The sequence below is a fragment of the Brachycentrus maculatus genome, unplaced genomic scaffold (assembly GCF_059751285.1).
Source record: "Brachycentrus maculatus isolate JH-2025_06_01 unplaced genomic scaffold, ASM5975128v1 h1tg000343l, whole genome shotgun sequence".
Taxonomy (NCBI): Eukaryota; Metazoa; Arthropoda; class Insecta; order Trichoptera; family Brachycentridae; genus Brachycentrus; species Brachycentrus maculatus.
In genome coordinates, this window is record NW_028281092.1 from 465,709 (window position 1) to 479,571 (window position 13,863).

A 13,863-nucleotide genomic window follows, 5' to 3' on the forward strand; every position below is an offset into this window, starting at 1 on the left:
GCGTGTGTTGCTGCTTATTCAACAGATGATCTGTCATTGCGGTCGAAAACAGTTCTTTTCTTCTTCTAAAACACGTAAAAAAATTCAAGATATAATTCTTCTCCGTCTTAGTCCTCATTGCTGAGGGTTGTGACCCTTGTCGAAGCAATGACTCTTCTCCAGTTATCCCTCGAATATACATATATCGCTCACTCATTTCAACAACGTCATATATCAAAAACCTTGATTTTTCAGGAGATCGTTTTTAGAGTTTAAAAATATAATGAAATGTATTAAAAATAAATATCAAGCCATTTATTGAACTTTTTATTGTGCAACAGATCTTTTTAGGTAAAACCTGAATGTTTTTTCTCCATTTGAAAAATATTAAGTATATTTAAAAAAAAAAAAACAACATCTTTTCTTCAAAATGCAAAAACAACACTTTCTGCCCTGTAGCGGGTAAATATCAAGTTAAAATATGCCGCTTTTGCTGGGATATAGTACATTTTTTGGGCATTCCGAAAACATGCACAGCTGAAAATTTACGATTTTTGATATATGACGTTGTTGAAAGGAGTGAGCGATATATTAGCGGATATAATAATATGTATTTAAACACGCACGTATTCGAATACATCGTTATGTAAAATTTCAAAGCAAAAAAAAAACGTATAGTCCACCCATCTGCTTATTGAGATGGGTGGACTATTCGTTCTTTCAGAATAGTCCACCCATCTCATTAAAGCAGCACTGCCGAGATGGGTGGACTATTCGCTCTTTCCGACTATTCGTAACAAAACAATACGGGCCGGGCCGGTGGAAATGTTTATACCGGCAAGCCTCCCCCTCCCTCCTCCTCCCTCCCCCCCTCTCTCGCTCCTTCTCACCTGCGCCGGCTAGCTAACCGCGCGCAACGCCAGTCGGTGCCGGCACACCTGTAGCTGCGCGCGCGTCCCTTGCGCACCGCGACAGCGTTCCGACGCTCCACGTTCGAGGATTCAAATCTGACGTTCGAACGGCTTTTCGCGTGGGTAAAAGTGACAACTTTGGACGTTTCGTTCGAAATTTGAAAAAATAACAGTGAAAGATTGAGATAGATTTTGGACGTTTCGTTCGAAATTTGAAAAAAGAACAGTGAAAGATTGAGACAGATTTCGGACGTTTCGTTCGAAATTTGAAAAAAGAACAGTGAATGATTTAGACAGATTTCAGACGTTTCGTTCGAAATTTGAAAAAATAATAGTGAGACCGCCCATTTATTGCTTAAACCGACTTTTCTGATTTCTTTTTCAATTTTTGATAATTTCAGAATTTTCAACTCAACAGCGTAATATCGTGTTCTTCTCTTGGGAGTTTGCTTCCCGCGTCTGTTTTGAAAAGAAATATATATGTATATTTTTTAGTAATGGCTGTTTCGCCCTGTGACGTCATTTTCGTCATATTATAATCTAAGTACCAACCACTATGACAAGTCGTAAAAATCGACTGTTGTTTACGATTCGATTATATTTTATTACTATTTCTGTATTTTCAACTGCATACATTGCATAAATGTCTCGTTTTTTGGGTCGCTTTCCACGTCTGTTTTGCAATTACTCATATGTTAATAAATAAATAAATAAATAGAGTTATTATAGAATTGGGTAATGTTGTTATTTCTCTCGGCAGATGTTTTGCTTTTCGTCCAATGTGGGCGATCGTAGTAAATATTATGCTCTTGTAGACTTACTGTATTTTCATGCAAATTTGCATTTAACACCTTTATCAATGGGATGGATTCATGTAGGCGGTCTAGTCGCTTTATTTTATATTTAAATAATTGTTTTATTTTTATTTTTCACAATTCACACGTTCATTGTATTTTTTTAAAAGTTTATCTCAAAGCCAATTGTGAAGCCTGCCTGCTTCTCGTTTTCGAATATGTGCGATTTTCGCGATGACGTCATTTATTTTCGCTGTATGTGTACGTTTTTCACTTCAAATTGGATTGGATGTTCAACGAATCAAATTGGACTTTTTGAAAGTAAAATTGGACGCCTAAAAAAAATAACCTTTTAAAAGTCAAATTAGACGTTTTACAAATCAAATTAAACTTTTTATTTGTCAAATTGGACGTTTTATAAGTCTAATAAAACGTTTATCAAATTAAATAGGACGTTTTACAAATTAAATAGGACGTTTTACAAATCAAGTTGGACGCTATACAATTCAAATTGGATGTTTAACAATCCAAATTGGACGTCATACAAAACATATTGGACGCTTTATTGTATTTCATTAAAAAAAAAATGAAATACAATATGAGGTATAATTTTATTTGTTAGGCATACAAATAGATTTGCTATGTGTCCAATTTGATTTTTGAAACGTCCAATTTGAGGCGAAAAACTTGTAACTATTTTGGAGTGATTACTTTGACAGTTGAGATTTGACTCGTACACGAGTGTGACGTCACATTTCGCAAACTTAGAATTTAGAACGAGTTGAAATACGATTGCATAATTTAGAGCCTGCGGCGCTGCCATTATCGCGGGCTGTGTTCAGGCAATCTTATATCATGATATATCGATAGTGGGCATACCAAAACTGAGATACATATATATATATATATATATATATATATATATATATATATATATATATATATATATATATATATATATATATATATATATATATATATATATATATATATATATATATATATATATATATATATATATATATATATATATATATATATATATATATATATATATATATAAATATATATGTAATAAAATACCTACCTTTACATTTTATTAAGTACCTACAAATAGTACCTACATAAAACTGTTCTACCACCAGATGTCGCATGCGTCGCGCTGAATAAAACAAAAGACATCAGATAGAAAAAATATAATATTCTGAACTGTCAGAATCAGATAGATAGATAGAAAAATACTATAAAGATAAATTAAGAATAAACTTTAATTATAAACTTTAATTACAAAGCAACACATTGTTAATTTTATTATTATACACCCACTTTACATATTATTTACACCCAATTTATTTAGTTTTAGTGATTCAAGATCTATGTTTCAAATTTGAACCATAGATATTCCAAGAATTTCAGTGTGGTTTCTGCTTAATTAAAAAGCTCCCTTCATCTCACCATAGATCGGCTGTCCAAACTCAAAACACAGTAAGGGACATTTTTTGCATTAAGTAGATTCTATTCAGTCCAAAAATGCAAAAAAAAAGTACTAAAAAAAGGCCCTTACTGTGTTTTATGTTTGGATAGCCGAGATGTATCTAGCGAAATTCTAGTGATTCAAGAACTATGTTTCAAAATTGAATCATATCTATAGATGTTCCAAGAATTTAAGTACTGTCGTTTCTGCCTTATAAAAAGCACCATAGATGTCTCTAGTGGAATTCTAGTTATTCAAGTACTATATTTAGAATATGAACAATATATAAAGAAGTTCCAAGAATTTGAGATGCAGAAAAATATGGTTGTCAATCATGGATAGAATTTTTGCTGTTACACCAGTGTAAAGTGATGACTTAAACCAGCCTACGACCGTCGAAAGCCCCGTAAATGCCTAGACTTCCATATTCTTCTTCACCTTTGCTGAGATGTCAAAAAATAAAATTACTATTTTATAACTAACTAACTAACTAACCATCACGCCGCTTCCCCGCAGGGGTAGGCAGAGAGAATAGAGCGCCACACCACTCTGTCCTTGCAAACATTCTTCGCCTCTTCCACGTTCATGCATCTCCTCATACATACCCGCCGATTGTCACGACTCCTAACCTGACCACTTTCAAGTATTTGAAAAAAAATATTGTATTTTTCACTGAGCTACGGTATCATCTATTAGCGAGTGTGTGAGTGTGTGTGTGTGTGTGTGTGTGTGTGTGTGTGTGTGTGTGAGTCCGTGGCCTTGCGGTGATAATGCTATGCAAATTGAATAACAGATGAGTGAGTTTACCATGTAAATGAGTTGTCACTTGGAATCCGTATGCGATGGGTGCGTGTGGCTTGTGCGTCGACATCGCCTCGACCGAATAAGGTTCCACCAAACCTTGAATCGTATTGCGAGTACAATCAAACATAAATAATAATAATGTTTTTGGCATCGTAAGGGAAGGGTAATTGACTATAACCTAACTATGAGTATTTTAATGTTTTAGAATTAGTACATTTTATTTTTTATTTTTTTTTATTTTTTTTTTTTCATAATACATAGATACATTCAATATACATATTCATTTCATATACACATTTATAATACGTATTACGGCTCTTTAGGCATGGCCTGTGTTGAGCCGAATACTAACATGGTAATACAAAATTTATATTTTAATTTTTTTTTAATTTTTAATAATTTATTTTTTAATGATTACATTATAAACATAACATACAGGAGATACAAAAATAATTTATAGTTTATGGTTTTTCAATGTGATAATTACACCTGGACTTTAATCAATTCACTTTCTACCTTGTCCCTTCCAATGTTAAGCAACCATCGACGGACACTGTTCTTAAAGACCTGATCACTCCTGGAAATCTTAATGGTTTCGGGCATAAATTTCATTAATTGATTCGGCAGTCACTTTGTGGTAAAATTTATTTACCACTATTTCTTAAAATTACGGTGTTTGAAAATGGTGCGGAATGCATGGAAATACGTCGGCTGTCCAAATTTAAAACACAGTAAGGGACATTTTTTATGTAGTAGTTTTTTTTGCATTTATGGACTAAGTAGATTCTACTTAGTCCAAAAATGCAAAAAAATCTACTACAAAAAAAATGTCCCTTACTGTGTTTTAAATTTGGACAGCCGACGTGTCACAGTAGATTTTAAGAAATAGTGGTATTTACTAAGTAAAACATTAATTAAAAAAAAATATTACATAAACCCTGAGGATGACAAGGTTCTTGTCGAAACCGGTTGAAAAAAGTGTACCAATAAAAAGTGGTTAAAAACAAAGTTGTGTTATTTTATAAAGTTAAGAAAAAAAACTTTTTTAATTTTAATTTTTATAATTTTTTGATATCTCATCAAAGACGAAGAAGAATATGAAAGTCTGGGCATTTACGTGGCTGACGACCGTCATATGCTGGTTAAGGTTATCACTTTACACACGTGTAACATTCACCAATTCTATCAATTATTGACAACCACACAACTCAAATTCTTAGAAGTTCTATATATATTAACCAATTTTGAATCGTTGTTCTTGAATCACTAGAACTTCACTAGAGACATCTATTGGTGAGATGAAAAGGAGCTTTATTATTGAGCAGATACTCTTTTATTAGTATGTGAGGTCCGAATCCTGGATTATAATCATATAGGTACATGAGAAACGCCAGAAAATTTCCTTTTCATTTTATTATTTTTAGCTTATTATTTGACCAGATAATTTTATTAATAACATATTGAGTGTGTCAAAATACTTGTTCGCGAATCTGGATTATCTCCAATTTTGGAATTTTTTATAATTGGATATAATCCATATTTGTGAACAAGTATTTGTTCACAAATATGGATTATCTTAAACACGTTCAAAATGTTGTTAAGAAAAATAAATACTATTAGCACTTTAGTATGAAAGTTTGGGGGTCACGGGTTCGATTCCCATGAGGGTCAGAATGAAAATAACCGATTTTATCTTTCTCTGAATCCGTCCGTTGGTTGTTTTAGTAAGGACGATGGCGTCATCAGTTAGTCATAATATTCAGGTTAAAAACTTAACTAAAGGTTAAGTAAACTAATTTATACCGAACGTAAACTTGACTTGAACCCTTCGCACTTATGAACTCTTCAGTTATTATTTTTTTACCTAGCACCAATTACTTAAATGACTTACAAATATGTAAAAAAAAAAGGATTTCACATTAGTTGTCCGCCTCCGTAGTGTAATGGTCAGCACGCTCGGCTACCGTTCTGGAGGACACGGGTTCGATTCCCAGGGGGGGTAAAATAAATATGAGTGATTTTTTCACGGTAATATTTATTCAATATTACCCTGGACTGGTACCTGAAGCGGAGGGCTGATCACCTTTCCTTCATGTGAAAACGATCAAGATAACACTGCGTTTATATGACGCAGTGCCCTATGCACCATTGGGGTGCGGATAAGGGTTTTATTTATATTAGCTTCTTGGCCTTGTGGCCTGTTTTTAAGGGGGATAAGCTTCCTGCGATGTCGATTCCCAGCTGTCTCTTTGCTGATCTGCCATGTCGTCTACCTTGGGGTCTGCCATGTAGTGCAATGTGGGAAGTCTGTATGGTTCCGTTCTCCTCACATGCGCATATATTGTCTCCTTCGTTGCCTTCCCCACCTAACGGCATCTTCGATCTATCATATTTCCCTTATCCTGGTATTCCTTATTCTATATCGTAGACTCTTGCCAGATATGCTCCTTACAGACTTCATTTCTGACACTCTTAGCGCGTTTTTTGCTACTGCGATGTGGAGTAAAGTCTTCGAGCCAAACTCGACATTATTTGTCGTAATAATTCAATGTCGAGTCACACTCGACATAGGAGTTAGATGTATGAGTTGAACGAATCCCTTCATATTTGTAAAATTTACAGTAAATATTACATCACATCAACAAATTTAAATGCTATTTTTACACTGCTATGATGATCTTGAAAAATACAATAGAATTATGTAGATAGATTATGTTGTTATTTCTAAAATAATATGCCCGCGGCTAGACCGGAAGCGGTGGCCTTCCGCAAGGCAGGAACCGGAAAAGGCTCAGTGTGAATTTATTTACTTCCCCTTATATTTTTATTTCTGTCCATTACGACTGGAAATGTATTTTATTTTAATAATTTTCGCTACTTGATTAGAATACAAACATCAGATGCCAGAAATGTTATTAAGATTTTTTATTTAAGTTGCCAACGGGAGGCATTATTGTATATGTGAATATCCCACTCTTTGTAATGGCAATCGGTTAAAATTTGCCAGTCTTTGTACTGCCAGAATGTGATGAGAAATTGCCATTCTTTGTACTGTTGAAATGTGTTGAAAAATAACCATTCTTTGTACTGTTAAAGTATGCTGGGAATTTGTCAGACTTTGTACTGTTAGAATGTGGTGAAAGTTGCCAGTCTTTGTACTGCTAGAAGTGGTAGAAAATTGTCAATCTTTGTACTGTTAGTATGTGGTGGATAATTGTATTTTTTCGTTATCAGGATTAAAAAAATATGCATTTGAAATCGACGTAAAATTGCCAGTATTTGTAGTGGTAGAATGTGGTGAAAATTTTTATATTTTTGCTATCGGGATTAGGCGCGGAAAAAAATATGAAATTGAAATAATTGAGGTTTTATATCCACAATTATTATAATAATATAATAATAAAACCCTTATCCGCACCCCAATGGTGCATAGGGCACTGTGTCATATAAACGCAGTGTTATCTTGATCGTTTACACATGAAGGAAGGGTGATCAGCCCTCCGCTTCAGGTACCAGTCCATGGTAATATTGAATAAATATTACAGTGAAAAAATCACTTATATTTATTTTACCCCCCTTGGGAATCAAACCCGGGACCTCCAGAACGGTAGCCGAGCGTGCTGACCATTACACTACGGAGGCGGACAAAATTATATATTATCATTAATATCGTAAATATATATTTTTTTTAAATATGTGCATATGAAATCGATGATTCATTTATAGTATTTGTAAATGAATAGAAATTTATTAAATAATATATTGTTTCAAAATTCTTCACCATTGCTTTCCATTTTTCCTTTGTTTTCAAACACCGTCCCTTGACTAACCCCTTCCCCTTACTTTCCCCTCTCCTTATTTATAGAACAATTTTATATTTTATATTTTAGTTACTATACAGACCTGAGTGATGGAAGTTTAACTTCTGAAACATGTAGTCTATAATAAAACTCAAGTGGTAAAAAACGAAGTGTTTTCTTTAATCATTGAATAGAAATTGGTTACAATTTATTAGTCTAAGTAACGACGAAAACTTGACAGTCTTTGTAAAAGCATTACATGGGATAATGAGTCGAGATTATACTAAAACCTAGTTACTGTACAAGTAACGGGTGTTTCGACTCTATTTTTGCATAAATATCGTTACCATTTCGAAATTTACACCGTAATTAAGATATTAGTAAATGTTATTATTAATTTTGCCGAAATAATTTATAATTGTTAAAATTTTATTATCAGCGCGTTAAATGTATTCATTCGGTGAAAAATTAGAATATTTTATTTATATTTTTATATCAATTATTAGAATCCGTCATGGGTTGGTTCGCTTCTGCAAAGCTACGCTTAATTTCCACCGGCACATATTGTGCCAACCCGAGCGTGAAGCCACAGAGCGGTGTTGAATCTTACATGCATAACATATCCATGTAAACGTCATTATATATCTGTAAAGATTCATGTAAAAAAAAAAATTAAATTAAAAAAAAGTGTAACTCTTTTTTATGAGAAGCTGAAATACTGATTTTCTATAGTTAATTTTATCAAGTTTAATGATTTTCTATTTATATTCTAAAAATACTTAATTCGTTTATTTTGCATAAAGCTTTCCACTCTACTGGATGGCGCAAAATTAATCACCATATCGGAAGATGTTATAATTTTTGCAAATGGGGTCGTACGTCAATCGTATTTGACATTTCGCTCACTCCTTTCAACAACGTTATATATAAAAAAAACTAGAATTTTCAGGAGATCGTTTTTAAAGTTTAAAAATATTATAAAATGTATGAAAAATAAATATCAAGCCACTCATTGAACTTTTTACTGTGCAACAGATCTTTTTAGGTAAAACCTGAAGGTTTTTTCTCCATTTGAAAAATAATTAATATGTTTAAAAAAATAATTAAACATTACATTTTCTTTAAAATGAAAAAAACAACACTTTCTGCCCTGTAGCGGGTAAATATTGAGTTTTAAATATGCCGCTTTTGCTGGGATCTAGTACATTTTCTGGGCATTCCGAAAACATGCACAACTGAAAATTGACGATTTTTGATATATGACGTTGTTGAAAGGAGTGAGCGACATGTCAAAAATGATTGACGTACGACGACATTTGCCATAATTATAACATCTTCCGATAGGGTGATAAAAAGTACTAGCGAGTTATTACTAATCACTTCCACCACCTTAGCACATAACAGTTTTCCAATATTGGTAAAGCGACTCAAAAATAAAAATAAAATGCATTATGTCAGTTTGTATTATTTTTTGACATCTCATCAAAGATGAAGAAGAATATGGAAGTCTGAGCATTTACGGGGCTTACGACCGTCATAGGCTGGTTTAAGTGATCACTTTACACACGTGTAACATTCACCAATTCTACCCATTATAGACAACCACACTACTCAAATTCTTAAAAGTTCTTTATATATGAATCAATTTAGAAACCTTGTTCATGAATCACTAGAACTTCACTAGAGACATCTGTTGGTGAGATGTAAAGAAGCTTTTTTATTAAGCAGAAACTCTTATATTAGTATGTGAGATCAAATTTGAGTAGTGTGGTTGTCAATAATGGGTAGAATTGGTGAATGTTACACGTGTGTAAAGTGATCACTTAAACCAGCCTATGACGGTCGTAAGCCCCGTAAATGCCCAGACTTCCATATTCTTCTTCATCTTTGATGAGATGTCAAAAAATAATATGAAAATAACTCCTGTAATTGGAGATAATCCAGATTTTGTGAACAAGTATTTGGACACACTCAAAATGTCAGTTTGTATTTTGACCCGTTGATGAGAACATCGTTAGTTCTCGAAACTAGTCGTGTATACTCAAAAGGGTTTCATTTTAAATTTAACTCAAAAGTGGTCTCGTACAAGTGTTTTATTATTTTTTTTTATCTAAATTAGCGAGTATTACCATATCAAAATTTGAGTTGCTTTCAGTGTACACTGCGCTATTTGAGTGATTTATGTATTATGCGCACGCTCCGTGAACACAATTAAGACGAAGAATTGAAGAGGTTTAGATTTGGTTGTTCATAATAGTCACGATTCCAACAACGATTAAACTAGGCCATATTGAAAAATAGACTGTAAAAAAATTGTTTACCAAATGAGCAATACGTTGTCTAACAGCAAGATTTACAGGGTGCACAAGGCACTAAGTTAAGGAAGTTTATGCCATATCAATAAATAATAGTATTTCTTGAATGTTTTTCGCAGATACTTTTTGGCATATTTTATAAACTTTATAAAATAAAACAACTTTGTTTTAACCAATTTTTATTGGTACACTTTCTGCAACCGGTTTCGACAAGAGCCTTGTCATCATCAGGGTTTATGTACTAAATTCTAAATAGAATTAAATTTAGTACATAAACCCTGATGATGACGAGGTTCTTGTCGAAACCGGTTGGATAAAGTGTACCAATAAAAAAGGTGGTAAAAACAAAGTTGTTTTTTTTTATAAAGTAAATAATAGTATTATGATTACGAAAAGTATGTATTTGTATGCATTTTTATGTTCTGATAACAAAAAAAAAGAATTTGTGACTTGTATTAAATGGTAGCGATTTTTGTATTATTTCGAATATCAAAAGCCAAATCACTCTCTTCTTTCAGTAATGTCATATATCAAAAATCGTCAATTTTCAGTTGTGCATGGTTTCGGAATGCCCAAAAAATGTACTATATCCCAGCAAAAACGGCATATTTTTAACTTAATATTTAACCGAAGAAAATGTATTGTTTAATTATTTTTTAAATACATTAAATATTTTTCAAATGGAGAAAAAACCTTCAGGTTTACCTAAAAAGATTTGTTGCACAGTAAAAAGTTCAAAAAGTGGCTTGATATTTATTTTTAATACATTTCATTTTATTCTTAAACTTTAAAAACGATCTCCTGAAAAATCAAGTTTTTTTTTTATATATGACGTTGTTGAAAGGAGTGAGTGAAATGTATGGTATATCATTTGGCACCATTCGATCTGAAATTGATATCGTTGACATTAATTCGATAACTTTCTTAGTTCGGTTTGTAAACCTGACCGATCACATATGGAAATAATAGCGTTGGATCGCCTTACCGAGTGAAGCTTGCTCAGACGACGTTTTATTACTATACTGTAAAGACACTCTCTATGATCACGTAGCGGAGAATTGTTAATAATGTATGTTTTTATTATTCGTAGTGATGTGAAATAAAACCGACGAATTTTACGAGTGCCATCCTTAAGATAAGTGGTTGATTGTGCGCGCAGTTCTGGGAATATTCGCGAATGTCGAGTGAGCGTTTTGTTTGTGGATATGCCAATAGAATAGCTCGCCATGTCGATGTACCGCTTCGTGAAAGACTCTCAGGGCTCGGGGGTGAACAAGAGGCTCTTCGTCCAGGCCACGCTGGAGAACGAAACAGATAACAGCTACCACCAGACTCCGCAGTACTCTCAGACGCTTCCCAGCTCTTCGAAACCGCTCAAGTCCAGCTTGAAGAAGACCGGACCTCCCATCACGACAAGCCTCAATCTAGCGTCGCTGCCGAGGAGTTTGCGCGACAGCTTGACCAAGACTTCCACGGTTTACGATGGAAACTATCCAGGATATAAATCAGGCAACGGGCAATTCGACGACAGCTTCGGCGGCAGAATAGTCCACGACGGCAACCAGACCCACTTCGAATTCGACGAATCGAAAGCCGTGGCTTCGTCAACACCGTACAAATCGTCGTACGAAGACGACAGCCTCCAGTCGATATACACCAAAAAGCGGCTGTCCACGGAAGTACTCGGATCTTCTCTGGAATCCACCAAAGTCTCGAAAAAGAACGAAAACGGGACTAGGAGGATCACCACTAGGATCGTGAGGAAAGTGACGACTCTCTCGAGAGGAGAGGAGAAGTCCGTGCCGCAAGAGTTGACGAGGAGAGCGGAAGGGAAGCAGATCACCGAGAGAGCAGAGTACGCGAGGAATGCCGAGTTGAAGGCCATACAACCGAAAAAAGTCAAGGTAACGTTTTGATTGATGATTTACGAACCACTTGTGTCAAATGATCTAGTCATTCATGATTTTTGAATCGACTACGACTGCTATTTTATCTATTATCCATAGAAGTCAGCTAATTACGTTTTCATTGTTCGAGTCTCTGTCCACATGTCGCTCACCCCTTTCAACAACGTCATATATCAAAAATCGTCAATTTTCAGTTATGCATATTTTCGGAATGTCCAGAAAATGTACTATATCTCAGCAAAAGCGGCACATTTTTAACTTGATATTTACCCGCTACAGGGCAGAAATTGTTGTTTTCGCATTCTGAAGAAAAGATATTGTAATTATTTTTCAAATGGAGAAAAAACTTTGAGGTTTTACCTAAAAAGATTTGTTGCACAGTAAAAAGTTCTAAAGTGGCTTGATATTTATTTTTAATACATTTCATTATTTTCTTAAACTTAAAAAATGATCTCCTTTAAAACTGAAGTTTTTTGATATATGACGTTGTTGAAAGGAGTGAGCGATGTGGCTAATTACAAATTTATTTTTTCTGTAGTTAGTATTTCGCAATCTTCTTTTCTTGTTCCGTTCAATTATCGCCTGGAAAGAGGCGAAGACCTTTAAGCTCATTAAGGCGCTTAGATGCGTACGTAATGCCAATCGTATTTTCTTCCAAGGTCCTTGGTGTTTGTGTGTTCAGTCTTTAACGATCGGATATGTTGAACTACTTACTGTGTTTACTTTTTTTTAAACCTGCATATCAATAACGCGTTCTCTGTTCTTACGATATAATCTTTTGTTGGTACTTCGATAAATTCTTTAGTTCATTCTAAATTGATTGGTTGTTTTCTTTTCATTTTGTAAGTTTCTCGTCCGAACGGGGATGATGCAGTATCAATGTACAACATTTTGAGTGTGTCGAAGTTTCTTCTCACCATATATCGCTCACTCCTTTCAAGAACGTCATAAATCAAAATACTTGATTTCTCAGAAGAACGATTTTAAAGTTTAAAAATATAACACAATGTATTAAAAATAAATATCAAGCCACTTATTGAACTTTTTACTGTGCAACATATCTTTTTAGGTAAAACCTGAAGGTTTTTTCAACATTTGAAAAATATTTAATTTATTTATAAAAATAATTAAACAATACATTTTCTTCAAAATGCAAAAACTACATTTTCTGCCCTGTAGCGGGTAAATATCAAGTTAAAAATATGCCTCTTTTGCTGGGATATAGTACATTTTCTGGGCATTCTGAAAACATGCACAACTGAAAATTGACGATTTTTGATTTATGACGTTCTTGAAAGGAGTGAGCGATATGTCTGTAGTGAAATTCTAGTTGATTCAAACAGTTGGTTTCGAAATTGATCAATATATTTAGAAGCTCCAAGAATTTGAGTACTGTGATGTGATTTGAGTTGTAGATGAAGAAGTTTCTGCTCAATAAAAAGCTTCTTTCATCTCGCCAATAGATGTCCCTAGTGAAATTCTAGTGATTCAAGTACCTACGGTGTTTCGAAATTGGATCATATATATCGTAATCGTACAGGAAAAAGTGACCAACTGCCAAACGTAAAAGGGCCATTTAAGTCACTTCTGCTTGGCAACAAAATAAACACCAATGCAGTTAGTCATTTTTAACAAGTCAACATATTATACTTCCAAGTTTAAAATCCTTTTGAATTTTTTCAGGGCAATATTAAGCTAGTAAGAAATCAAATAGTCAATGATCACAATTTTGTAAAACAATACACTTGGTCACTTTCTCCTGTATGACTACGATATATAGAACTTCCAAGAATTTTATTAGTGTGGTTGTCAATCATGGGTAGAATTGTTAAATATTACACGTGTGCAAAGTTATCACTTAAACCGGTCTAAGACGGTC

At 33.8% G+C, this 13,863-nt stretch overlaps 2 protein-coding genes across 2 annotated transcripts in view; both read left to right on the forward strand.

Moving 5' to 3' along the window:
• Positions 1–13,863, forward strand: part of shot (dystonin-like protein short stop) — a 331,096-nt gene that overhangs the window by 78,604 nt on the left and 238,629 nt on the right. The gene's annotated exons all lie outside the window — the stretch shown is intronic.
• On the forward strand, positions 901–11,993 carry LOC148303866 (uncharacterized). The gene is made up of 2 exons (XM_088269269.1): positions 901–1,009; positions 11,168–11,993. Exon 2 carries the CDS (start codon positions 11,304–11,306, stop codon positions 11,991–11,993), a length of 690 nt encoding a protein of 229 aa, XP_088125395.1. The 5' UTR covers positions 901–1,009; positions 11,168–11,303.